At 58.5% G+C, this 27,192-nt stretch overlaps 1 protein-coding gene across 1 annotated transcript; it reads left to right on the top strand.

Moving 5' to 3' along the window:
• The first annotated feature begins 115 nt into the window (after positions 1–115).
• Positions 116–7,289, top strand: LOC104636776 (adhesion G protein-coupled receptor E4). Its single transcript, XM_075738036.1, has 16 exons — positions 116–204; positions 838–888; positions 1,100–1,240; positions 1,422–1,480; positions 1,883–1,972; positions 2,547–2,688; positions 2,921–3,034; positions 3,124–3,281; positions 3,633–3,803; positions 3,929–4,123; positions 4,981–5,216; positions 5,437–5,503; positions 5,751–5,842; positions 5,947–6,115; positions 6,208–6,303; positions 6,537–7,289. The coding sequence occupies exons 1-16, from the start codon at positions 171–173 to the stop codon at positions 6,588–6,590; spliced, it is 1,869 nt and encodes a 622-aa protein (XP_075594151.1). The 5' UTR covers positions 116–170; the 3' UTR covers positions 6,591–7,289.
• The last annotated feature ends 19,903 nt before the right edge of the window (positions 7,290–27,192 follow it).

Raw genomic sequence — 27,192 nt, 5'->3', positions numbered from 1 at the left:
CCCACACTGGGGATGGGGCGGGGGGAGGGAGGAATGGTGGGGGAGGAGGGAGGGATGGAGGGAGGGAAGCGGTTTGTGGGGCCGTTTGGTGGTTTCGAGGCCGTCCGGTGACACTTCCTCTCTGCCACTGGTGCTGTGGGGCCACTGTGTCCCCGGTCCCGTCTCCTGTCATGGGGTGCCCCCCGCTCGCCGCCTGCTTCTGGGGTGAGTTGTGCCCCCCTGGGTGGGATTTTGAGGTGAAACGGAGGGAAATGGCAAAAGGGAAACTGAGGCAGACACAGAAGTAGGTCGGGGCTGTAGGAGCTGCAGTGCAAAGCAGCCCAAAATGGCCTGAAATTGTCCCAAAATGGGGCTTCTGGAGCTGGGAGGGGAGTGTCAAGCCCTGAAATGGGGGGGGGGGGTTGAGCCCCTAAAGGGGGTTTTGACACCTTATGGGGGGGGTGTGTGAGCCCCCCAAAAGAAGGGTTTGAGCTTTGGGGGGGGAGAGCCCCAAAAATGGGGTTCTGAGCTCTCATATGTGTAGGATGAACCCCAAAAGGAGGGCTTTGACCCAAAAAGGGGGGATTTGACCCTCATCGAAGAAAGTTTTAAGCCCTGATGGGGACGTAGAGCCCAAAAAGTGGGTGTTTAACCTCAAAAGGGGAGGGTTGAGCCCTGATGGAAGAATGAGCCCCAAAAGAGGGGATTGAGCCCCCAAAATTAAGGTTTGACCTCCAAAAGGGGATTTTGAGCACTGACCCCCAAAAGTGGGAGAGTTGATCCTGGCGGCTTACTCTTGGTGGGGGGGGGGGAGGGTGTCCTGGGGTGCTGATCTCCCCCTGTCCCCCCCTACCGCAGTGCTGTGCCACCTCCTGAGCTACCTCCCCCCCACCGAGGGCAACCAGCCAAGTGAGTAGGGGGAACCAGAGTGGTTAGGGGGGGCTGTGAAGGGTGGGGGGCTGTGAGGAATCTGGGGGGGGGGGGGGGTCACAGTGGGAGATCGGGGGGGTCAGACTCAGATCTGGGTCCTGTCCCCCTGTTCCCCCCCCCCGAGGGGAGGGACCCCACATCTGGGACCCCCGCCCGTGTCCCTCCAATGTCCCCCCCATGTCCACTGCAGTGTCCTGTGGTCAACACAGCTGCTCCATCAACAGCTGCTGCCTGGGTCATCACAGGATGAGGCCCCAGAAGAATCTCTGGGTCTGTGGGTGCCCCCCCGGCATGGCCCCCACCCTCCAAAACTCTTCCATCATCTGCCAGCGTAAGGGGGCAAACACCCCACTTTTACCATTTCCCCCCCTTTTTCTCCTTTACCCCCCCTTTTTCCCCCATTCTGGGGTTCTGAGCCCCCCCCCCCCCCCCCAAGCTGCACAGGCAGGGCAGGATGGGGCACCCCCTCCCTGAGAGGCCCCAAACTGACCCAGCGTTTGGCCCCATACCAGAGCGCTCTTGTAACATCCCCATCCTGGAGGCAGACAAAAAGGCGTGCGGTGACAACAAGGTGGGGTTTGGGGGGGGGTGGGTGGTGGAAGGAGAAGTGGGGTGGGAGCAAAGATAGGGGGTGGATGGATGGACAGATGGATGCAGGGCTGGAGGAAGGGATGGACAGATGGATGGAGGGACAGACAGATGAATGGATGGGTGGAGGGATGGACAGAAGGAGGGAGGAAGGAACAGAGAGATGGTCCGAGTAAGGGATGGAGGGACAGATGGATGGTTGGGGGGAAGGATGGAAGGATGGACAGAGGGAGGGAGGGAGGAAGGACCAGAGAAATGGAAGGCGGAACAGACGGAAGGACAGATGGTCAGAGGGAGGGATGGAGGATGGTGGGCTGGAGGTGGGAGGGAAGGACAGACAGATGCCCGGGGGGTGCGAGTCGATGCCAACACTCCTGCACCCCAGACCCTGTCAGGGGACACCTGCACCCAGCTGCAGGCCACCCAGCAGCTCCTGCAGAAAGCCTGCACCCAGCCCACAGAGAAAAACCTGCAGGTGATGTGGGGGCGGGCACACGTGCGTGCCCGGGGCTGGGCGTGTCTGTGTGTCCATGTGTCCTATGTGCATCCCCTGCACACATGTGCATTCCCATGTAGAACCCCACGTCCAGTCCCTACACATGTGCATCCCTTCTGCGTGTATCCCCTACACGTGTCTGTCCTGGTGTCTATTCCTTACACATGTGCATGGCCTGTGTCTGTCCTGTACATGTGTCCCCTACACATGTGCATTTCTGTGTCCATCCCTTACATGTGTTCATTCCATGTCCATCCCCTACACATGTCCATCCTCCTGTGCATCCCTATCCCCTACGCACGTGTATGTCCCGTGCCTGTCCCCTACACGTGTCCGTGCCCAGCGTGAATCCCTACTTGTGTGCATCCCCATATATGTCCATCCCATATGTAGCCCCTGTACATGTGTGCACCTCATGTACATGTGTCCAACCCACGTGCACCTCCTGTACATGTGTCCATCCCCACGTACATCCCTCCCCTGCATTGCCCTCCCCCATGTGCATCCCCCTGACACACACGTGTGCCCTGACACGTGCCCCCCCCCACCCCAGACCGTCCTGAACAAGCTGCAGATGGAGGCCAACACCACCAAAGCCACCAATCTGCTGCTGCAGAGCACCGAAGCCCTTGTGCTGCAGGCAGCCCTCAAAGGCTCTGGCTCTGGCCCCCAAAACTTCAGCACCTCTACCATGGGTACGCCAGCACCCATGGGTGCCCCCAAACCACCCCTTGAAACCTTGCAGCACCCGAAAAGCATTGCAACACCTCCAAAAGCATTGCAATGCCCCCAAAAGTATTGCAGTGCCCCAAGAACCAGCTTGGTGGCATCACTGTATCCCTTCCCCAAGCTCTGCAAGAGCACAGGGCAAGAACACCCAGGGGAGGCAAAAGACCCCAAAAAAGCCTTTTTTTCACCCCAAATCAGAGGCCACAGTGGAGGTGGTGCGTGACAGCTGCCCTCAGCCCACGCTGGTGCTGGCGGTGGGCAAGGAAACCCTGACCATCAGCTGCCATGAGGTGGTGAGCAATGGCCAAGCAGGTATGGCCACCATGCTGCTCAAAAAAAAGCTCAAACCCCAACAAATTTGGTATTTTTGGGGGTGCGTTTTCACCCAGTTCTCTGGGCAGATGAGCGTGCAGTGGCCTTCATCGTCTACAAGGAAGTAGAGAGGTTGCTGAGTAACATCACGAAGGGAAAGATCAACTCCCACGTGGTTGGTGGCACTGTGGCAAAAGCTGGCAGCACCTTTAACGGCACCTTCAACATCACCCTGCAGCACCACACGGTGGGTGCTGGGGGGCTGCCCTGGGATTGGGGGTGCTTCTGGGGGGTGCACGGGCTGGGGATTTGCACGAGGGAAGCGTAAGAGGGTTTGTGGTATCGGGTGCATTACAGCAAATTATAACGGGGGTTGGCAACAGGGCATCACCACAGGGCAAATTTGGAGCGTAGTGATGGTGAATTTTGGGGTTCATCCCCATCCCGGTGCAAATTTGGGGTTGGTGCATGCCCGTTCAGGTACAAATTTGGCTCCTGTGCAAATTTGGGGTCAGTGCATCTCCACTGCGGTGCAAATTCAAGCTTGGCACATCCCCATCCCATTCCACACCCAATCCAATGGTGGGATGCTCAGCAGGCTCTCCAGGCGGGTGAGAAGCCGCTCTGCGTGTACTGGCAGGTGAACGGCACCAAAGGCCACTGGGTGCCCTCGGGCTGCACCCGTGTTGGGGGTGACACCCTCCACTCCATCTGTGCCTGCAACCACTTCTCCACCTTCGCCATCCTCATGGCTGTCCACCCTATCACGGTAAGATCCCACTTGCACCCTTAAAATAACCATTTTTGGGGTGTTTTCTTCCTTCCTGAACAGTTCTGTGTGGTCACACGCTGGATGGAACGTGTGTGTTGTCACGCATATGATGTCACCTGCAGGAGAGCTTTGCGCTGATAGTGGTGACCTACGTGGGGATGTCAGTATCGTTGGTCTGCCTCTTCCTCGCCATCGTCACCTTCCTCCTGTGCCGCTCGCTCTGGAGCGTCAGCATCACCCTCCACCTGCAGCTCAGCATCTGCCTCTTTGCTGCCGACCTCCTCTTCCTCGTGGCTGCATCTTACGTTGCCAACCAGGTATGGGCTCCTTGGGGTCCCCTTAGGTATCTTGGGGCCTTGAGGGGCTCCTCAGGGTCATCTTGAACCTCCTGGGGGTCCCCACAGGCTCCTCAGGGTCTCCTTGAGCATCTTGGGGCCTTCAGGGGCTCCTTGGTATCTCATTTTGCTCCTCTGGGTCTCCACGAGGTCTTTGGGGAGCTTGTGGTGAAAAGGACCCAGGGACACGGCTCTTGGCTGTAGCCTCTACCCTAATAGCTCCAGCAGACCTCCTGCATCTCAGGCTGGGTGGATGCAAGCACCTGGATTATGGGATAACTGAGGCTGGAAGGTTTGGTCCAGCCTCAATTCAAAGCAGGTCCAACTAGTTGAGGTTCTTGAAGGTTGTTGGTTCTGTTTTTGCTCTGGGTGAGTGGCAGCACCTGAATTACAAGATAATTGAGGTTGAACAGGATGTTTGAAGGTCTCCAGACCAATCTCCGCTCAAAGTGTGTCCAACTAATTGAGGGTCTTCAGAGTTGTTGAGTCCCATCTCTCTCCAGGTGAGTGAAAGCGCCTGAATTACAGGATAACCAAAGTTGAACAGGATGTTTGGAGGTCTCCAGACCAATTCCAACTCAAAGTAGGTCCACCCAACTGGGGTTCCTCAAGGCTGTTGGGTCCCTTCTTCTCTGTGGGTTGAGCCAATTGAATTATGGGATACCTCAGCCTGGAAGAGACATTTGGATGTCTCTGGTCAGCTTCCAGCCCAAAGCATCTCCTTGCGGTTCCTCAAGGCCATGTGGAACATCTCCAAGTGCCAGAGATGCCACCACCTCCCCAGGCCACACTGTGGTGACACTGGGGAGCCTAACATGGCCTTGTTGTCCCCCATCAAGCTGGCATGTGCCATCATAGCGGGCTTGCTCCACTACCTATTCCTCGCCTGCTTTGCCTGGATGTTCCTGGAGGGTTTGCACCTCTTCCTCACTGTCAGGAACCTGCGTGTCCTCAACTACACCAGCACCAGTCGCTTCAGGAAAAGATACATCTACCCTGTGGGCTACGGCATGCCGGCCATTGTGGTGGCCATCTCCGCCGCCATCCATCCTGGTGGCTACGGCACTGAGCACTAGTGAGTCCCACCAGCACCCAGGCTGGGGTCAACCAAGTGGGGTGGGATCATCAATGGAGAGAACATCATGCATTTTGCCTAAATCATATCCCCCCCCCCCCCCCCCCCCCCAAAAAAAAAAAAAAGATGCCACAGCATCCAGATGCAGGTATTTTCATGCCAGCAAAATCACCAATGGAGTTTTGGGGTATTCTTCCTTTTTTTTTTCCTCCCTTTTTAGCTGCTGGCTGAGCATGGAGGGAGGCTTCATCTGGAGTTTCCTCGGTCCCATCTGTGTCATCATCCTGGTGGGTGTTTTGCTGCTGAAAGGAGGTGGAGGGGGAAAAATTGGGGCAAAAATAGCAAACTTAGACTCACCTTTAAGGACAGTATTAAGCAAATACCCCAGGGGCTGGGTGTACTCGGTGAAGGTCATGCCACAGTGCATCAGTACCAGGTGGTTTTTTTTTTTTGCACCATTGACCCTTTTCCACCCCAAATTTTTGCCCCGTGGACCCTGCCTTGCAAAATGATGGGTTTCTGCTTTCTGCCCAGGTTAATTTGCTATTCTTTCTCACTACCCTCTGGACTCTACGGGACAAACTCTCCTCCCTCAACGCTGACGTCACGGCCTTAAAAAACACCCGGTGGGTTTTTACATTGTTGGAAAATGTGTCAGATTTTTGGGGAGGAAGAAGAGCATCTGGGATGGGTTTTGGGTGAAAAAAGAGCAAAATGAATGTTCCATCAGGGTGATGACGTTCAAGGCGCTGGCACACATCTGTATCCTGGGTTGCACGTGGGGACTGGGCTTGCTGCAGGCACAGGGGGACAACATAGTGGTGGCCTTCATCTTCACCATCATCAACACCCTGCAGGGAGCCTTCATCTTCCTCGTGCACTGCGTCCTCAACCGGCAGGTACCATGGGGGGGGATACGGGGGTCCCAGGCATCCGGGGACACGAGAGGGGATGGGGACCCTCAGGACGTGGCTGTGGGTCCCATCCACAGGTGATGGAGCAGTACCGGCAATGGTTTAGGGCGCTGGGGCGACAAGTGTACCCCCACGAGATGCCCACCAGCGAGATACAAGTCACCTATGTCACGGTAAGGGCACCTGGACAACAGGGTCCCTGTGGGGTGCTGGGTGGGCACCCAAACATCTGGGTCCTCTGGTTGCCACTAAAAAGAGGTAGGGCCCAGGGGTGGCATGGAGGAGGCTGCCCCAGGGTGCTCGGGGGTCTGGTAAGAAACCACCAGAACCTCTGCCCCATTTTTGCCCATTTTGGCTCCGTTTGGTCCTCGTTTCACCCCAGCATGGCCCCTTTTGTCACCCTCAGGAAGGGGAGAGGCCACAAAGCCACAGCGCCGAGGGCTGCGCGTGGGAGAAGTGACAGCAGGTGCCATCCAGGACTGACCCGTTTCTGGCATCCGACCTATTTCCAGCATTTTCTGGTGCATCCAACCCATTTCCAGCAGTTTTCCAGCACATCCGACCCATTTCCAGTGTATTTCCTGCAGATCCAACCCATTTTCCTGCTGATTTGACCTGTTTCCAGCATCTTTTCCTGTAGAACAACTCCTTTGTGCCATTTTTCCCATGTCTGACCCATTCTCTAGAACCTTCTTCAAGAAACGACCAATTTCCAGCATTTTCCCCTAGAATCAATCCGTATCCAGCTGCTTCCTCCCAGGTACAAACAAATTCCTGCATTTTCCTGTGAAATGACCATTTTCCAGCATTTTTTCCTGCAGACCCAACCCATTTGCAGCATTTTCCCCAAAGAACAAACAATTTTCAGACTTTTTTTTTGGCAGAATGACCTGTTTCCAGCATTTTTTCCTGTCAATTTGCCCTGTTCCCAGAATTTTCTCCAATAAATGACCACTTGCCTTTGTTTCCCCCCCAAGACCGAGCCATTTAATTCCACTATTCCATGGAACAACCTCTTTCCAGCATTTTTCCTCTGGTTTTGACCCATTTCCAGCATTTTTCCATGGAATGACCAATTTCCCGCAGTTTTGCCCTGTTTTTCCATCTGCTTCCCTCCACAATTATCCCATTTCTGGCACTTTTCTGTTGAACTGTTTCCGATGTGTTTTCTCCCATGATTGCTCTATTTCTGGCCTTTTCTGGCTGTCCTCGCCCTGTGGTTCTGGTGGGTTTTTTGGGCTGAAAAATCCTGATTAAAGGCATGGGCCTTATCAGTGAGGTGTGGAGCTGGGTGTGGGTGGGGCAAGGGGTGGGGAAAGGGGCGGGGCCTCCCCACACTCCCCTAATGCAGTGGCACAGGAGAGGGCGGTGTCTCTACCTAGCCAAGCCATGCCTATCTTCCTGAAAAACCCATTAACATCCTGTCAGCTCTTGATTGACAGTGAATGATAGCCAATGGTGCTGAGCATACAGCTTCCCACCCTAAAGAACCAGAGAGGTGTATGGTGCTAAGTGAGAGATGGGCGGTGCCAGAAGGTGGGAGCGAGAAGTCCTATTGTGCAGTGGGGTGAAGGGCAGAGGCATCAGCCAATGGCCAGTGGTGGCCAACTAGGGGATACTGAGGGGAAAAACCCGCCCTCCAGGGAACAGAGAAGGCGACAATTGGCTGTGAAGTAGGAAGGGCAGGATGGCTCAACCAATGGGGCAGCGAGAAAGACTGCGGAGGATCATGAGGAGATGTTGGCTTTGGGGGGCCTCAGGCACACACCAACACCCTCCAACATCATCAGTGTTCCCAGGGCTTGGATTGGGCTGTGTCCCTGACAGAGAGCTTCCAGTACCCCCAGTGTTGGGATTGGGTTGTATCATTGCCCCAGCACTCCCACTATTTCTTCTGGGAGCATTAACTGGATGTTTAGATATTGAAGGAGGATGGGGGCAGAGAGAGAGAGAAAAGTTAAGGCGATGCTTGGCCCCTTTTGGGGACTGGGCCAGCCCACAGCCCCAATGAGAGTGGGGCTGTGCAAGGGCTGCTGAGGGAGGTTTAATGCCAGGAACGCGTTTTGGGACTGACAGCTTTGGCCTCGGAGAAGGGTGTCGAAATTTCACTACAGAAGCTGGACAGAGTTCAGGTGCAAAAGAGACAGAGAGTCCCAAGAGATCCGACCAGCCCTGCTCCCAGGTCAAAGGTGCCAGCCCAAAAAGGGCTGCATGGCCTCAAACCTCCCTCAGCGGCCCTCGCACAGCACCACTCACACTGGGGCTACGGCCTCGCCTAGCCGAGCTAGGCCTCAACATAGCGCCTAACGTCACTCTCGTCAAAAATTTGCGTTCACGCTCAAAACTGTAAACGTCGAGCCCTTGCTCCAAGGCTAAAGGTGCGAGCCTCAAAAGGGCTGCCTGGCCTCAAACCTCCCTCAGCGGCCCTCGCACAGCCCCACTCACACTGGGGCTGCGGGCTCGCTTAGCCGAGCTAGGCCTCAACATAGCGCATAACGTCACTCTCGTCAAAAATTTGCGTCCATGCTCAAAACTGGAAACGTCGAGCCCTTGCTCCCAGGCCAAAGGTGCGAGCCTCAAAAGGGCTGCCTGGCCTCAAACCTCCCTCAGCGGCCCTCGCACAGCCCCACTCACACGGGGGCTGTGGCCTCGCCTAGCCAAGCTAGGCCTCAACATAGCGCATAACGTCACTCTCGTCAAAAATTTGCGTTCACGCTCAAAACTGTAAACGTCGAGCCCTTGCTCCCAGGCCAAAGGTGCGAGCCTCAAAAGGGCTGCCTGGCCTCAAACCTCCCTCAGCGGCCCTCGCACAGCCCCACTCACACTGGGGCTGCGGGCTCGCTTAGCCGAGCTAGGCCTCAACATAGCGCATAACGTCACTCTCGTCAAAAATTTGCGTTCATCGCTCAAAACTGGAAACGTCGAGCCCTTGCTCCCAGGCCAAAGGTGCGAGCCTCAGAAGGGCTGCCTGGCCTCAAACCTCCCTCAGCGGCCCTCGCACAGCCCCACTCACACTGGGGCTGCGGGCTCGCCTAGCCGAGCTAGGCCTCAACATAGCGCATAACGTCACTCTCGAGCAGACAACAGTGTTCACGCTCAAAACTGTAAACGTCGAGCCCCTGCTCCCAGGCCAAAGGTGCGAGCCTCAAAGGGCTGCCTGCCCTCAAACCTCCCACAGCGGCCCTCGCACAGCCCCACTCACATTGGGGCTGCGGGCTCTCCTAGCCGAGCAACGCCTCAACATAGCACCTCACCTCACTCGCGGCACAAAATTTGCGTTCACGCTCCAAACTGTAAACGTCGAGCCCTTGCTCCCAGGCCAAAGGTGCGAGCCTCAAAAGGGCTGCCTGGCCTCAAACCTCCCTCAGCGGCCCTCGCACAGCCCCACTCACACTGGGGCTGCGAGCTCGCTTAGCCGAGCTAGGCCTCAACATAGCGCATAACGTCACTCTCGTCAAAAATTTGCGTTCACGCTCAAAACTGTAAACGTCGAGCCCTTGCTCCCAGGCCAAAGGTGCGAGCCTCAGAAGGGCTGCCTGGCCTCAAACCTCCCACAGCGGCCCTCGCACAGCCCCACTCAAATTAGGGCTGCGGGCTCGCCTAGCCGAGCTAGGCCTCAACATAGCGCATAACGTCACTCTCGTCAAAAATTTGCGTTCACGCTCAAAACTGTAAACGTCGAGCCCTTGCTCCCAGGCCAAAGGTGCGAGCCTCAGAAGGGCTGCCTGGCCTCAAACCTCCCTCAGCGGCCCTCGCACAGCCCCACTCACAGTGGGGCTGCGGGCTCGCTTAGCCGAGCTAGGCCTCAACATAGCGCATAACGTCACTCTCGTCAAAAATTTGCGTTCACGCTCTAAACTGGAAACGTCGAGCCCTTGCTCCCAGGCCAAAGGTGCGGGGCTCAAAAGGGCTGCCTGGCCTCAAACCTCCCTCAGCGGCCCTCGCACAGCCCCACTCACACTGGGGCTGCGGGCTCGCTTAGCCGAGCTAGGCCTCAACATAGCGCATAACGTCACTCTCGTCAAAAATTTGCATTCACGCTCAAAACTGTAAACGTCGAGCCCTTGCTCCCAGGCCAAAGGTGCGAGCCTCAGAAGGGCTGCCTGGCCTCAAACCTCCCTCAGCGGCCCTCGCACAGCCCCACTCACACTGGGGCTGCGGGCTCGCTTAGCCGAGCTAGGCCTCAACATAGCGCATAACGTCACTCTCGTCAAAAATTTGCGTTCACGCTCAAAACTGTAAACGTCGAGCCCTTGCTCCCAGGCCAAAGGTGCGAGCCTCAAAAGGGCTGCCTGGCCTCAAACCTCCCTCAGCGGCCCTCGCACAGCCCCACTCACACTGGGGCTGCGGGCTCTGCTTAGCCGAGCTAGGCCTCAACATAGCGCATAACGTCACTCTCGTCAAAAATTTGCGTCAATCCTCAAAACTGGAAACGTCGAGCCCTTGCTCCCAGGCCAAAGGTGCGAGCCTCAGAAGGGCTGCCTGGCCTCAAACCTCCCTCAGCGGCCCTCGCACAGCCCCACTCCATGCGGGGCTGCGGGCCTCGCTTAGCCGAGCTAGGCCTCAACATAGCGCATAACGTCACTCTCGTCAAAAATTGGTGTTCACGCTCAAAACTGTAAACGTCGAGCCCTTGCTCCCAGGCCAAAGGTGCGAGCCTCAAAGGGCTGCCTGGCCTCAAACCTCCCTCAGCGGCCCTCGCACAGCCCCACTCACACTGGGGCTGCGGGCTCGCTTAGCCGAGCTAGGCCTCAACATAGCGCATAACGTCACTCTCGCTCAAAAATTTGCGTCAATCCTCAAAACTGTAAACGTCGAGCCCTTGCTCCCAGGCCAAAGGTGCGAGCCTCAAAAGGGCTGCCTGGCCTCAAACCTCCCTCAGCGGCCCTCGCACAGCCCCACTCACACTGGGGCTGCGGGCTCGCCTTAGCCGAGCTAGGCCTCAACATAGCGCATAACGTCACTCTCGTCAAAAATTTGCGTTCACGCTCAAAACTGTAAACGTCGAGCCCTTGCTCCCAGGCCAAAGGTGCGAGCCTCAGAAGGGCTGCCTGGCCTCAAACCTCCCTCAGCGGCCCTCGCACAGCCCCACTCACATTGGGGCTGCGGGCTCGCCTAGCCGAGCTAGGCCTCAACATAGCGCATAACGTCACTCTCGGTAAAAATTTGCGTTCACGCTCCAAAATGGAAACGTCGAGCCCCTGCTCCCAGGCCAAAGGTGCGAGCCCCAAAGGGCTGCCTGGCCTCAAACCTCCCTCAGCGGCCCTCGCACAGCCCCACTCACACTGGGGCTGCGGGCTCGCTTAGCCGAGCTAGGCCTCAACATAGCGCATAACGTCACTCTCGTCAAAAATTTGCGTTCACTGCTCAAAACTGGAAACGTCGAGCCCTTGCTCCCAGGCCAAAGGTGCGAGCCTCAAAAGGGCTGCCTGGCCTCAAACCTCCCTCAGCGGCCCTCGCACAGCCCCACTCACACTGGGGCTGCGGCCTCGCCTAGCCGAGCTAGGCCTCAACATAGCGCATAACGTCACTCTCGTCAAAAATTTGCAGTTCACGCTCAAAACTGTAAACGTCGAGCCCCTGCTCCCAGGCCAAAGGTGCCAGCCCCAAAACGCTGCCTGGCCTCAAACCTCCCTCAGCGGCCCTCGCACAGCCCCACTCACATTGGGGCTGCGGGCTCGCCTAGCCGAGCTAGGCCTCAACATAACACCTCACCTCACTCTCAACCAAAATTTGCGTTCACGCTCCAAAATGGAAACGTCGAGCCCCTGCTCCCAGGCCAAAGGTGCCAGCCTCAAAGGGCTGCCTGGCCTCAAACCTCCCTCAGCGGCCCTCGCACAGCCCCACTCACACTGGGGCTGCGGGCTCGCTTAGCCGAGCTAGGCCTCAACATAGCGCATAACGTCACTCTCGTCAAAAATTTGCGTTCACGCTCAAAACTGTAAACGTCGAGCCCTTGCTCCCAGGCCAAAGGTGCGAGCCTCAAAGGGCTGCCTGGCCTCAAACCTCCCTCAGCGGCCCTCGCACAGCCCCACTCACACAGGGGCTGCGGGCTCGCTTAGCCGAGCTAGGCCTCAACATAGCGCATAACGTCACTCTCGTCAAAAATTTGCGTTCACGCTCAAAACTGTAAACGTCGAGCCCTTGCTCCCAGGCCAAAGGTGCGAGCCTCAGAAGGGCTGCCTGGCCTCAAACCTCCCTCAGCGGCCCTCGCACAGCCCCACTCACACTGGGGCTGCGGGCTCGCTTAGCCGAGCTAGGCCTCAACATAGCGCATAACGTCACTCTCGTCAAAAATTTGCGTCCATGCTCAAAACTGGAAACGTCGAGCCCTTGCTCCCAGGCCAAAGGTGCGAGCCTCAGAAGGGCTGCCTGGCCTCAAACCTCCCTCAGCGGCCCTCGCACAGCCCCACTCCATGGGGGCTGCGGGCCTCGCCTAGCCGAGCTAGGCCTCAACATAGCGCATAACGTCACTCTCGTCAAAAATTTGCGTTCACGCTCAAAACTGTAAACGTCGAGCCCTTGCTCCCAGGCCAAAGGTGCGAGCCTCAGAAGGGCTGCCTGGCCTCAAACCTCCCTCAGCGGCCCTCGCACAGCCCCACTCACACTGGGGCTGCGGGCTCGCTTAGCCGAGCTAGGCCTCAACATAGCGCATAACGTCACTCTCGTCAAAAATTTGCGTTCACGCTCAAAACTGGAAACGTCGAGCCCTTGCTCCCAGGCCAAAGGTGCGAGCCTCAAAAGGGCTGCCTGGCCTCAAACCTCCCTCAGCGGCCCTCGCACAGCCCCACTCACACTGGGGCTGCGGGCTCGCTTAGCCGAGCTAGGCCTCAACATAGCGCATAACGTCACTCTCGTCAAAAATTTGCGTTCACGCTCAAAACTGTAAACGTCGAGCCCTTGCTCCCAGGCCAAAGGTGCGAGCCTCAGAAGGGCTGCCTGGCCTCAAACCTCCCTCAGCGGCCCTCGCACAGCCCCACTCACACTGGGGCTGCGGGCTCGCTTAGCCGAGCTAGGCCTCAACATAGCGCATAACGTCACTCTCGTCAAAAATTTGCGTTCACGCTCAAAACTGTAAACGTCGAGCCCTTGCTCCCAGGCCAAAGGTGCGAGCCTCAGAAGGGCTGCCTGGCCTCAAACCTCCCTCAGCGGCCCTCGCACAGCCCCACTCACATTGGGGCTGCGTGTTCGCGTAGCCGAGCTAGGCCTCAACATAGCGCATAACGTCACTCTCGTCAAAAATTGCGTTCACGCTCAAAACTGTAAACGTCGAGCCCTTGCTCCCAGGCCAAAGGTGCGAGCCTCAAAAGGGCTGCCTGGCCTCAAACCTCCCTCAGCGGCCCTCGCACAGCCCCACTCACACAGGGGCTGCGGGCTCGCTTAGCCGAGCTAGGCCTCAACATAGCGCATAACGTCACTCTCGTCAAAAATTTGCGTTCACGCTCAAAACTGTAAACGTCGAGCCCTTGCTCCCAGGCCAAAGGTGCGAGCCTCAGAAGGGCTGCCTGGCCTCAAACCTCCCTCAGCGGCCCTCGCACAGCCCCACTCACACTGGGGCTGCGGGCTCGCTTAGCCGAGCTAGGCCTCAACATAGCGCATAACGTCACTCTCGTCAAAAATTTGCGTTCACTGCTCAAAACTGGAAACGTCGAGCCCTTGCTCCCAGGCCAAAGGTGCGAGCCTCAGAAGGGCTGCCTGGCCTCAAACCTCCCTCAGCGGCCCTCGCACAGCCCCACTCACATTGGGGCTGCGGCCTCGCCTAGCCGAGCTAGGCCTCAACATAGCGCATAACGTCACTCTCGTCAAAAATTTGCGTTCACGCTCAAAACTGTAAACGTCGAGCCCTTGCTCCCAGGCCAAAGGTGCGAGCCTCAGAAGGGCTGCCTGGCCTCAAACCTCCCTCAGCGGCCCTCGCACAGCCCCACTCACACAGGGGCTGCGGGCTCGCTTAGCCGAGCTAGGCCTCAACATAGCGCATAACGTCACTCTCGTTAAAAATTTGCGTTCACGCTCAAAACTGGAAACGTCGAGCCCTTGCTCCCAGGCCAAAGGTGCCAGCCCCAAAGGGCTGCCTGGCCTCAAACCTCCCTCAGCGGCCCTCGCACAGCCCCACTCACACTGGGGCTGCGGGCTCGCTTAGCCGAGCTAGGCCTCAACATAGCGCATAACGTCACTCTCGTCAAAAATTTGCATTCACGCTCAAAACTGTAAACGTCGAGCCCTTGCTCCCAGGCCAAAGGTGCGAGCCTCAGAAGGGCTGCCTGGCCTCAAACCTCCCTCAGCGGCCCTCGCACAGCCCCACTCACACTGGGGCTGCGGGCTCGCTTAGCCGAGCTAGGCCTCAACATAGCGCATAACGTCACTCTCGTCAAAAATTTGCGTTCACGCTCAAAACTGTAAACGTCGAGCCCTTGCTCCCAGGCCAAAGGTGCGAGCCTCAGAAGGGCTGCCTGGCCTCAAACCTCCCTCAGCGGCCCTCGCACAGCCCCACTCACACTGGGGCTGCGGCCTCGCTTAGCCGAGCTAGGCCTCAACATAGCGCATAACGTCACTCTCGTCAAAAATTTGCGTTCACGCTCAAAACTGTAAACGTCGAGCCCTTGCTCCCAGGCCAAAGGTGCGAGCCTCAGAAGGGCTGCCTGGCCTCAAACCTCCCTCAGCGGCCCTCGCACAGCCCCACTCACACTGGGGCTGCGGGCTCGCTTAGCCGAGCTAGGCCTCAACATAGCGCATAACGTCACTCTCGTCAAAAATTTGCGTCAATCCTCAAAACTGGAAACGTCGAGCCCTTGCTCCCAGGCCAAAGGTGCGAGCCTCAGAAGGGCTGCCTGGCCTCAAACCTCCCTCAGCGGCCCTCGCACAGCCCCACTCACACGGGGGCTGCGGGCTCGCTTAGCCGAGCTAGGCCTCAACATAGCGCATAACGTCACTCTCGTCAAAAAATTGTGTTCACGCTCAAAACTGTAAACGTCGAGCCCTTGCTCCCAGGCCAAAGGTGCGAGCCTCAAAAGGGCTGCCTGGCCTCAAACCTCCCACAGCGGCCCTCGCACAGCCCCACTCACAGTTGGGGCTGCGGGCTCGCCTAGCCGAGCTAGGCCTCAACATAGCACCTCACGTCACTCTCGTCAAAAATTTGCGTTCACGCTCAAAACTGTAAACGTCGAGCCCTTGCTCCCAGGCCAAAGGTGCGAGCCTCAAAAGGGCTGCCTGGCCTCAAACCTCCCTCAGCGGCCCTCGCACAGCCCCACTCACACTGGGGCTGCGGGCTCGCTTAGCCGAGCTAGGCCTCAACATAGCGCATAACGTCACTCTCGTCAAAAATTTGCGTTCACGCTCAAAACTGGAAACGTCGAGCCCTTGCTCCCAGGCCAAAGGTGCGAGCCTCAGAAGGGCTGCCTGGCCTCAAACCTCCCTCAGCGGCCCTCGCACAGCCCCACTCACACTGGGGCTGCGGCCTCGCTTAGCCGAGCTAGGCCTCAACATAGCGCATAACGTCACTCTCGTCAAAAATTTGCGTCAATCCTCAAAACTGTAAACGTCGAGCCCTTGCTCCCAGGCCAAAGGTGCGAGCCTCAGAAGGGCTGCCTGGCCTCAAACCTCCCTCAGCGGCCCTCGCACAGCCCCACTCACACTGGGGCTGCGGGCTCGCTTAGCCGAGCTAGGCCTCAACATAGCGCATAACGTCACTCTCGTCAAAAATTTGCGTTCACGCTCAAAACTGTAAACGTCGAGCCCTTGCTCCCAGGCCAAAGGTGCGAGCCTCAAAGGGCTGCCTGGCCTCAAACCTCCCTCAGCGGCCCTCGCACAGCCCCACTCACACGGGGGCTGCGGCCTCGCCTAGCCGAGCTAGGCCTCAACATAGCGCATAACGTCACTCTCGTCAAAAATTTGCGTTCACGCTCAAAACTGTAAACGTCGAGCCCTTGCTCCCAGGCCAAAGGTGCGAGCCTCAGAAGGGCTGCCTGGCCTCAAACCTCCCTCAGCGGCCCTCGCACAGCCCCACTCACACTGGGGCTGCGGGCTCGCCTAGCCGAGCTAGGCCTCAACATAGCGCATAACGTCACTCTCGTCAAAAATTTGCGTCAATCCTCAAAACTGTAAACGTCGAGCCCTTGCTCCCAGGCCAAAGGTGCGAGCCTCAGAAGGGCTGCCTGGCCCCAAACCTCCCTCAGCGGCCCTCGCACAGCCCCACTCACACTGGGGCTGCGGGCTCGCTTAGCCGAGCTAGGCCTCAACATAGCGCATAACGTCACTCTCGTCAAAAATTTGCGTTCACGCTCAAAACTGTAAACGTCGAGCCCTTGCTCCCAGGCCAAAGGTGCGAGCCTCAAAAGGGCTGCCTGGCCTCAAACCTCCCTCAGCGGCCCTCGCACAGCCCCACTCACACTGGGGCTGCGGGCTCGCTTAGCCGAGCTAGGCCTCAACATAGCGCATAACGTCACTCTCGTCAAAAATTTGCGTTCACGCTCAAAACTGTAAACGTCGAGCCCTTGCTCCCAGGCCAAAGGTGCGAGCCTCAAAACGCTGCCTGGCCTCAAACCTCCCTCAGCGGCCCTCGCACAGCCCCACTCACACTGGGGCTGCGGGCTCGCCTAGCCGAGCTAGGCCTCAACATAGCGCATAACGTCACTCTCGTCAAAAATTTGCGTTCACGCTCAAAACTGTAAACGTCGAGCCCTTGCTCCCAGGCCAAAGGTGCGAGCCTCAGAAGGGCTGCCTGGCCTCAAACCTCCCTCAGCGGCCCTCGCACAGCCCCACTCACACGGGGGCTGCGGGCTCGCCTAGCCGAGCTAGGCCTCAACATAGCGCATAACGTCACTCTCGTCAAAAATTTGCGTCAATCCTCAAAACTGTAAACGTCGAGCCCTTGCTCCCAGGCCAAAGGTGCGAGCCTCAGAAGGGCTGCCTGGCCTCAAACCTCCCTCAGCGGCCCTCGCACAGCCCCACTCACACGGGGGCTGCGGGCTCGCTTAGCCGAGCTAGGCCTCAACATAGCGCATAACGTCACTCTCGTCAAAAATTTGCGTTCACGCTCAAAACTGTAAACGTCGAGCCCTTGCTCCCAGGCCAAAGGTGCGAGCCTCAGAGGGCTGCCTGGCCTCAAACCTCCCTCAGCGGCCCTCGCACAGCCCCACTCACACTGGGGCTGCGGGCTCGCTTAGCCGAGCTAGGCCTCAACATAGCGCATAACGTCACTCTCGTCAAAAATTTGCGTTCACGCTCAAAACTGTAAACGTCGAGCCCTTGCTCCCAGGCCAAAGGTGCGAGCCTCAGAAGGGCTGCCTGGCCTCAAACCTCCCTCAGCGGCCCTCGCACAGCCCCACTCACACTGGGGCTGCGGGCTCGCCTAGCCGAGCTAGGCCTCAACATAGCGCATAACGTCACTCTCGTCAAAAATTTGCGTTCACGCTCAAAACTGTAAACGTCGAGCCCTTGCTCCCAGGCCAAAGGTGCGAGCCTCAGAAGGGCTGCCTGGCCTCAAACCTCCCTCAGCGGCCCTCGCACAGCCCCACTCACATTGGGGCTGCGGGCTCGCCTAGCCGAGCTAGGCCTCAACATAGCGCATAACGTCACTCTCGGCAAAATTCAGCGTTCACGCTCAAAACTGTAAACGTCGAGCCCCTGCTCCCAGGCCAAAGGTGCCAGCCCCAAAATGCACGCCTGGCCTCAAACCTCCCTCAGCGGCCCTCGCACAGCCCCACTCACACTGGGGCTGCGGGCTCGCTTAGCCGAGCTAGGCCTCAACATAGCGCATAACGTCACTCTCGTCAAAAATTTGCGTTCACGCTCAAAACTGTAAACGTCGAGCCCTTGCTCCCAGGCCAAAGGTGCGAGCCTCAGAAGGGCTGCCTGGCCTCAAACCTCCCTCAGCGGCCCTCGCACAGCCCCACTCACACTGGGGCTGCGGGCTCGCTTAGCCGAGCTAGGCCTCAACATAGCGCATAACGTCACTCTCGTCAAAAATTTGCGTCAATCCTCAAAACTGGAAACGTCGAGCCCTTGCTCCCAGGCCAAAGGTGCGAGCCTCAGAAGGGCTGCCTGGCCTCAAACCTCCCTCAGCGGCCCTCGCACAGCCCCACTCACACTGGGGCTGCGGGCTCGCCTAGCCGAGCTAGGCCTCAACATAGCGCATAACGTCACTCTCGTCAAAAATTTGCGGTTCACGCTCAAAACTGTAAACGTCGAGCCCTTGCTCCCAGGCCAAAGGTGCCAGCCCCAAAACGCGTGCCTGGCCTCAAACCTCCCTCAGCGGCCCTCGCACAGCCCCACTCACATTGGGGCTGCGGGCTCGCCTAGCCGAGCAACGCCTCAACATAGCGCCTCACGTCACTCTCAACCAAAATTGCGTTCACGCTCAAAACTGTAAACGTCGAGCCCTTGCTCCCAGGCCAAAGGTGCGAGCCTCAAAAGGGCTGCCTGGCCTCAAACCTCCCTCAGCGGCCCTCGCACAGCCCCACTCACACTGGGGCTGCGGGCTCGCTTAGCCGAGCTAGGCCTCAACATAGCGCATAACGTCACTCTCGTCAAAAATTTGCGTTCACGCTCAAAACTGTAAACGTCGAGCCCTTGCTCCCAGGCCAAAGGTGCGAGCCTCAGAAGGGCTGCCTGGCCTCAAACCTCCCTCAGCGGCCCTCGCACAGCCCCACTCACACTGGGGCTGCGGGCTCGCCTAGCCGAGCTAGGCCTCAACATAGCGCATAACGTCACTCTCGTCAAAAATTTGCGTTCACGCTCAAAACTGTAAACGTCGAGCCCTTGCTCCCAGGCCAAAGGTGCGAGCCTCAGAAGGGCTGCCTGGCCTCAAACCTCCCTCAGCGGCCCTCGCACAGCCCCACTCACACTGGGGCTGCGGGCTCGCTTAGCCGAGCTAGGCCTCAACATAGCGCATAACGTCACTCTCGTCAAAAATTTGCGTTCACGCTCCAAAATGGAAACGTCGAGCCCCTGCTCCCAGGCCAAAGGTGCGAGCCTCAGAAGGGCTGCCTGGCCTCAAACCTCCCTCAGCGGCCCTCACACTGCCCCACTCACACTGGGGCTGCGGGCTCGCTTAGCCGAGCTAGGCCTCAACATAGCGCATAACGTCACTCTCGTCAAAAATTTGCGTTCACGCTCAAAACTGTAAACGTCGAGCCCTTGCTCCCAGGCCAAAGGTGCGAGCCTCAGAAGGGCCGTCTGGCCTCAAACCTCCCTCAGCGGCCCTCGCACAGCCCCACTCACACAGGGGCTGCGGGCTCGCTTAGCCGAGCTAGGCCTCAACATAGCGCATAACGTCACTCTCGTCAAAAATTTGCGTTCACGCTCAAAACTGTAAACGTCGAGCCCTTGCTCCCAGGCCAAAGGTGCGAGCCTCATAAGTGCTGCCTGGCCTCAAACCTCCCTCAGCGGCCCTCGCACAGCCCCACTCACACAGGGGCTGCGGGCTCGCTTAGCCGAGCTAGGCCTCAACATAGCGCATAACGTCACTCTCGTCAAAAATTTGCGTTCATCGCTCACAACTGGAAACGTCGAGCCCTTGCTCCCAGGCCAAAGGTGCGAGCCTCAGAAGGGCTGCCTGGCCTCAAACCTCCCTCAGCGGCCCTCGCACAGCCCCACTCACACTGGGGCTGCGGGCTCGCTTAGCCGAGCTAGGCCTCAACATAGCGCATAACGTCACTCTCGTCAAAAATTGCGTTCACGCTCAAAACTGTAAACGTCGAGCCCTTGCTCCCAGGCCAAAGGTGCGAGCCTCAAAGGGCTGCCTGGCCTCAAACCTCCCTCAGCGGCCCTCGCACAGCCCCACTCACACTGGGGCTGCGGGCTCGCTTAGCCGAGCTAGGCCTCAACATAGCGCATAACGTCACTCTCGTCAAAAATTTGCGTCAATCCTCAAAACTGTAAACGTCGAGCCCTTGCTCCCAGGCCAAAGGTGCGAGCCTCAAAAAGGCTGCCTGGCCTCAAACCTCCCTCAGCGGCCCTCGCACAGCCCCACTCACACTGGGGCTGCGGGCTCGCTTAGCCGAGCTAGGCCTCAACATAGCGCATAACGTCACTCTCGTCAAAAATTTGCGTTCACGCTCAAAACTGTAAACGTCGAGCCCTTGCTCCCAGGCCAAAGGTGCGAGCCTGAAAAGGGCTGCCTGGCCTCAAACCTCCCTCAGCGGCCCTCGCACAGCCCCACTCACACTGGGGCTGCGGGCTCGCCTAGCCGAGCTAGGCCTCAACATAGCGCATAACGTCACTCTCGTCAAAAATTTGCGTTCACGCTCAAAACTGTAAACGTCGAGCCCTTGCTCCCAGGCCAAAGGTGCCAGCCCAAAAATGCACCCATGGCCTCAAACCTCCCTCAGCGGCCCTCGCACAGCCCCACTCACATTGGGGCTGCGGCCTCGCCTAGCCGAGCTAGGCCTCAACATAGCGCATAACGTCACTCTCGTCAAAAATTTGCGTTCACGCTCAAAACTGTAAACGTCGAGCCCTTGCTCCCAGGCCAAAGGTGCGAGCCTCAGAAGGGCTGCCTGGCCTCAAACCTCCCTCAGCGGCCCTCGCACAGCCCCACTCACACGGGGGCTGCGGGCTCGCTTAGCCGAGCTAGGCCTCAACATAGCGCATAACGTCACTCTCGTCAAAAATTTGCGTTCACGCTCAAAACTGTAAACGTCGAGCCCTTGCTCCCAGGCCAAAGGTGCGAGCCTCAAAAGGCTGCCTGGCCTCAAACCTCCCTCAGCGGCCCTCGCACAGCCCCACTCACACTGGGGCTGCGGGCTCGCTTAGCCGAGCTAGGCCTCAACATAGCGCATAACGTCACTCTCGTCAAAAATTTGCGTTCACGCTCAAAACTGTAAACGTCGAGCCCTTGCTCCCAGGCCAAAGGTGCGAGCCTCAGAAGGGCTGCCTGGCCTCAAACCTCCCTCAGCGGCCCTCGCACAGCCCCACTCACACAGGGGCTGCGGGCTCGCTTAGCCGAGCTAGGCCTCAACATAGCGCATAACGTCACTCTCGTCAAAAATTTGCGTTCACTGCTCAAAACTCGAAACGTCGAGCCCTTGCTCCCAGGCCAAAGGTGCGAGCCTCAGAAGGGCTGCCTGGCCTCAAACCTCCCTCAGCGGCCCTCGCACAGCCCCACTCCCACTGGGGCTGCGGGCTCGCCTAGCCGAGCTAGGCCTCAACATAGCGCATAACGTCACTCTCGTCAAAAATTTGCGTTCACGCTCAAAACTGTAAACGTCGAGCCCTTGCTCCCAGGCCAAAGGTGCGAGCCTCAGAAGGGCTGCCTGGCCTCAAACCTCCCTCAGCGGCCCTCGCACAGCCCCACTCACACTGGGGCTGCGGGCTCGCTTAGCCGAGCTAGGCCTCAACATAGCGCATAACGTCACTCTCGGTAAAAATTTGCGTTCACGCTCCAAAATGGAAACGTCGAGCCCCTGCTCCCAGGCCAAAGGGGCCAGCCCCAAAACGCGTGCCTGGCCTCAAACCTCCCTCAGCGGCCCTCGCACAGCCCCACTCACACAGGGGCTGCGGGCTCGCTTAGCCGAGCTAGGCCTCAACATAGCGCATAACGTCACTCTCGTCAAAAATTTGCGTTCACGCTCAAAACTGTAAACGTCGAGCCCTTGCTCCCAGGCCAAAGGTGCGAGCCTCAGAAGGGCTGCCTGGCCTCAAACCTCCCTCAGCGGCCCTCGCACAGCCCCACTCACACTGGGGCTGCGGGCTCGCTTAGCCGAGCTAGGCCTCAACATAGCGCATAACGTCACTCTCGTCAAAAATTTGCATTCACGCTCAAAACTGTAAACGTCGAGCCCTTGCTCCCAGGCCAAAGGTGCGAGCCTCAAAGGGCTGCCTGGCCTCAAACCTCCCACAGCGGCCCTCGCACAGCCCCACTCACACTGGGGCTGCGGGCTCGCCTAGCCGAGCAACGCCTCAACATAGCACCTCACGTCACTCTCGTCAAAAATTTGCGTTCACGCTCAAAACTGTAAACGTCGAGCCCTTGCTCCCAGGCCAAAGGTGCGAGCCTCAGAAGGGCTGCCTGGCCTCAAACCTCCCTCAGCGGCCCTCGCACAGCCCCACTCACACTGGGGCTGCGGGCTCGCTTAGCCGAGCTAGGCCTCAACATAGCGCATAACGTCACTCTCGTCAAAAATTTGCGTTCACGCTCAAAACTGTAAACGTCGAGCCCTTGCTCCCAGGCCAAAGGTGCGAGCCTCAAAAGGCTGCCTGGCCTCAAACCTCCCTCAGCGGCCCTCGCACAGCCCCACTCACACTGGGGCTGCGGGCTCGCTTAGCCGAGCTAGGCCTCAACATAGCGCATAACGTCACTCTCGTCAAAAATTTGCGTTCACGCTCAAAACTGTAAACGTCGAGCCCTTGCTCCCAGGCCAAAGGTGCGAGCCTCAGAAGGGCCGTCTGGCCTCAAACCTCCCTCAGCGGCCCTCGCACAGCCCCACTCACACTGGGGCTGCGGGCTCGCTTAGCCGAGCTAGGCCTCAACATAGCACCTCACGTCACTCTCAACCAAAATTTGCGTTCACGCTCCAAAATGGAAACGTCGAGCCCTTGCTCCCAGGCCAAAGGTGCGAGCCTCAGAAGGGCTGCCTGGCCTCAAACCTCCCTCAGCGGCCCTCGCACAGCCCCACTCACACTGGGGCTGCGGGCTCGCCTAGCCGAGCTAGGCCTCAACATAGCGCATAACGTCACTCTCGTCAAAAATTTGCGTTCACGCTCAAAACTGTAAACGTCGAGCCCTTGCTCCCAGGCCAAAGGTGCGAGCCTCAGAAGGGCCGTCTGGCCTCAAACCTCCCTCAGCGGCCCTCGCACAGCCCCACTCACACTGGGGCTGCGGGCTCGCTTAGCCGAGCTAGGCCTCAACATAGCGCATAACGTCACTCTCGTCAAAAATTTGCGTTCACGCTCAAAACTGTAAACGTCGAGCCCTTGCTCCCAGGCCAAAGGTGCGAGCCTCAAAAGGGCTGCCTGGCCTCAAACCTCCCTCAGCGGCCCTCGCACAGCCCCACTCACACAGGGGCTGCGGGCTCGCTTAGCCGAGCTAGGCCTCAACATAGCGCATAACGTCACTCTCGTCAAAAATTTGCGTTCACGCTCAAAACTGTAAACGTCGAGCCCTTGCTCCCAGGCCAAAGGTGCGAGCCTCAGAAGGGCTGCCTGGCCTCAAACCTCCCTCAGCGGCCCTCGCACAGCCCCACTCACACTGGGGCTGCGGGCTCGCTTAGCCGAGCTAGGCCTCAACATAGCGCATAACGTCACTCTCGTCAAAAATTTGCGTTCACGCTCAAAACTGTAAACGTCGAGCCCTTGCTCCCAGGCCAAAGGTGCGAGCCTCAGAAGGGCTGCCTGGCCTCAAACCTCCCTCAGCGGCCCTCGCACAGCCCCACTCACACTGGGGCTGCGGGCTCGCTTAGCCGAGCTAGGCCTCAACATAGCGCATAACGTCACTCTCGTCAAAAATTTGCGTTCACGCTCAAAACTGTAAACGTCGAGCCCTTGCTCCCAGGCCAAAGGTGCGAGCCCCAAAACGCGTGCCTGCCCTCAAACCTCCCTCAGCGGCCCTCGCACAGCCCCACTCACACTGGGGCTGCGGGCTCGCCTAGCCGAGCTAGGCCTCAACATAGCGCATAACGTCACTCTCGTGAGAAAATTGCCGTTCACGCTCAAAACTGTAAACGTCGAGCCCTTGCTCCCAGGCCAAAGGGGCCAGCCCTAAAAGCCTTCCCTGCCCTCAAACCTCCCTCAGCGGCCCTCGCACAGCCCCACTCACATTGGGGCTGCGGGCTCGCCTAGCCGAGCTAGGCCTCAACATAGCGCATAACGTCACTCTCGTCAAAAATTTGCGTTCACGCTCAAAACTGTAAACGTCGAGCCCTTGCTCCCAGGCCAAAGGTGCGAGCCTCAAAAGGGCTGCCTGGCCTCAAACCTCCCTCAGCGGCCCTCGCACAGCCCCACTCACACGGGGGCTGCGGGCTCGCTTAGCCGAGCTAGGCCTCAACATAGCGCATAACGTCACTCTCGTCAAAAATTTGCGTTCACGCTCAAAACTGTAAACGTCGAGCCCTTGCTCCCAGGCCAAAGGTGCGAGCCTCAGAAGGGCTGCCTGGCCTCAAACCTCCCTCAGCGGCCCTCGCACAGCCCCACTCACACTGGGGCTGCGGGCTCGCTTAGCCGAGCTAGGCCTCAACATAGCGCATAACGTCACTCTCGTCAAAAATTTGCGTCAATCCTCAAAACTGTAAACGTCGAGCCCTTGCTCCCAGGCCAAAGGTGCGAGCCTCAAAAGGGCTGCCTGGCCTCAAACCTCCCTCAGCGGCCCTCGCACAGCCCCACTCACACTGGGGCTGCGGGCTCGCTTAGCCGAGCTAGGCCTCAACATAGCGCATAACGTCACTCTCGTCAAAAATTTGCGTTCACGCTCAAAACTGTAAACGTCGAGCCCTTGCTCCCAGGCCAAAGGTGCGAGCCTCAGAAGGGCTGCCTGGCCTCAAACCTCCCTCAGCGGCCCTCGCACAGCCCCACTCACACTGGGGCTGCGGGCTCGCTTAGCCGAGCTAGGCCTCAACATAGCGCATAACGTCACTCTCGTCAAAAATTTGCGTTCACGCTCAAAACTGGAAACGTCGAGCCCTTGCTCCCAGGCCAAAGGTGCGAGCCCCAAAGGGCTGCCTGGCCTCAAACCTCCCTCAGCGGCCCTCGCACAGCCCCACTCACACTGGGGCTGCGGGCTCGCTTAGCCGAGCTAGGCCTCAACATAGCGCATAACGTCACTCTCGTCAAAAATTTGCGTTCACGCTCAAAACTGTAAACGTCGAGCCCTTGCTCCCAGGCCAAAGGTGCGAGCCTCAGAAGGGCTGCCTGGCCTCAAACCTCCCTCAGCGGCCCTCGCACAGCCCCACTCACACAGGGGCTGCGGGCTCGCTTAGCCGAGCTAGGCCTCAACATAGCGCATAACGTCACTCTCGTCAAAAATTTGCGTTCACGCTCAAAACTGTAAACGTCGAGCCCTTGCTCCCAGGCCAAAGGTGCGAGCCTCAAAGGGCTGCCTGGCCTCAAACCTCCCTCAGCGGCCCTCGCACAGCCCCACTCACACTGGGGCTGCGGGCTCGCTTAGCCGAGCTAGGCCTCAACATAGCGCATAACGTCACTCTCGTCAAAAATTTGCGTTCACGCTCAAAACTGTAAACGTCGAGCCCTTGCTCCCAGGCCAAAGGTGCGAGCCTCAAAAGGCTGCCTGGCCTCAAACCTCCCTCAGCGGCCCTCGCACAGCCCCACTCACACGGGGGCTGCGGGCTCGCTTAGCCGAGCTAGGCCTCAACATAGCGCATAACGTCACTCTCGTCAAAAATTTGCGTTCACGCTCAAAACTGGAAACGTCGAGCCCTTGCTCCCAGGCCAAAGGTGCGAGCCTCAGAAGGGCTGCCTGGCCTCAAACCTCCCTCAGCGGCCCTCGCACAGCCCCACTCACACTGGGGCTGCGGGCTCGCTTAGCCGAGCTAGGCCTCAACATAGCGCATAACGTCACTCTCGTCAAAAATTTGCCGTTCACGCTCAAAACTGTAAACGTCGAGCCCTTGCTCCCAGGCCAAAGGTGCGAGCCCCAAAACGCTGCCTGGCCTCAAACCTCCCTCAGCGGCCCTCGCACAGCCCCACTCACATTGGGGCTGCGGGCTCGCCTAGCCGAGCTAGGCCTCAACATAGCGCATAACGTCACTCTCGACCAGAAATCAGGGTTCACGCTCAAAACTGTAAACGTCGAGCCCTTGCTCCCAGGCCAAAGGTGCGAGCCTCAAAGGGCTGCCTGGCCTCAAACCTCCCTCAGCGGCCCTCGCACAGCCCCACTCACACTGGGGCTGCGGGCTCGCCTAGCCGAGCTAGGCCTCAACATAGCGCATAACGTCACTCTCGTCAAAAATTTGCGTTCAATCCTCAAAACTGAAAACGTCGAGCCCTTGCTCCCAGGCCAAAGGTGCGAGCCTCAAAGGGCTGCCTGGCCTCAAACCTCCCTCAGCGGCCCTCGCACAGCCCCACTCACACGGGGGCTGCGGGCTCGCTTAGCCGAGCTAGGCCTCAACATAGCGCATAACGTCACTCTCGTCAAAAATTTGCGTTCACGCTCAAAACTGTAAACGTCGAGCCCTTGCTCCCAGGCCAAAGGTGCGAGCCTCAGAAGGGCTGCCTGGCCTCAAACCTCCCTCAGCGGCCCTCGCACAGCCCCACTCACATTGGGGCTGCGGGCTCGCCTAGCCGAGCTAGGCCTCAACATAGCGCATAACGTCACTCTCGTCAAAAATTTGCGTTCACGCTCAAAACTGTAAACGTCGAGCCCTTGCTCCCAGGCCAAAGGTGCGAGCCTCAGAAGGGCTGCCTGGCCTCAAACCTCCCTCAGCGGCCCTCGCACAGCCCCACTCACACTGGGGCTGCGGGCTCGCTTAGCCGAGCTAGGCCTCAACATAGCGCATAACGTCACTCTCGTCAAAAATTTGCGTTCACGCTCAAAACTGTAAACGTCGAGCCCTTGCTCCCAGGCCAAAGGTGCGAGCCTCAGAAGGGCTGCCTGGCCTCAAACCTCCCTCAGCGGCCCTCGCACAGCCCCACTCACACTGGGGCTGCGGGCTCGCCTAGCCGAGCTAGGCCTCAACATAGCGCATAACGTCACTCTCGTCAAAAATTTGCGTTCACGCTCAAAACTGTAAACGTCGAGCCCTTGCTCCCAGGCCAAAGGTGCGAGCCTCAGAAGGGCTGCCTGGCCTCAAACCTCCCTCAGCGGCCCTCGCACAGCCCCACTCACACTGGGGCTGCGGGCTCGCTTAGCCGAGCTAGGCCTCAACATAGCGCATAACGTCACTCTCGTCAAAAATTTGCGTTCACGCTCAAAACTGTAAACGTCCGGGCCCTTGCTCCCAGGCCAAAGGTGCGAGCCTCACAAGGGCTGCCTGCCCTCAAACCTCCCACAGCGGCCCTCGCACAGCCCCACTCACACTGGGGCTGCGGGCTCGCCTTGCCGAGCAACGCCTCAACATAGCACCTCACGTCACTCTCGGTAAAAATTTGCGTTCACGCTCCAAAATGGAAACGTC

This window comes from Balearica regulorum, chromosome 30 (genome assembly GCF_011004875.1).
Source record: "Balearica regulorum gibbericeps isolate bBalReg1 chromosome 30, bBalReg1.pri, whole genome shotgun sequence".
Classification (NCBI taxonomy): domain Eukaryota; kingdom Metazoa; phylum Chordata; class Aves; order Gruiformes; family Gruidae; genus Balearica; species Balearica regulorum.
Note: the sequence above shows the minus strand (reverse complement) of the source record. Positions and strands in the feature narration are given on the sequence as shown.

What these genes read in the sequence shown, in the direction of transcription:
- LOC104636776 (XM_075738036.1), top strand. Translation starts at nt 171, where the DNA reads ATGGGGTGCCCCCCGCTCGCCGCCTGCTTCTGGG. An exon ending in GCTCGCCGCCTGCTTCTGGG is followed by an intron (nt 205 to 837) that starts GTGAGTTGTGCC and finishes CCCCTACCGCAG; the next exon opens with TGCTGTGCCACCTCCTGAGC. An exon ending in CTCTTCCATCATCTGCCAGC is followed by an intron (nt 1,241 to 1,421) that starts GTAAGGGGGCAA and finishes GCCCCATACCAG; the next exon opens with AGCGCTCTTGTAACATCCCC.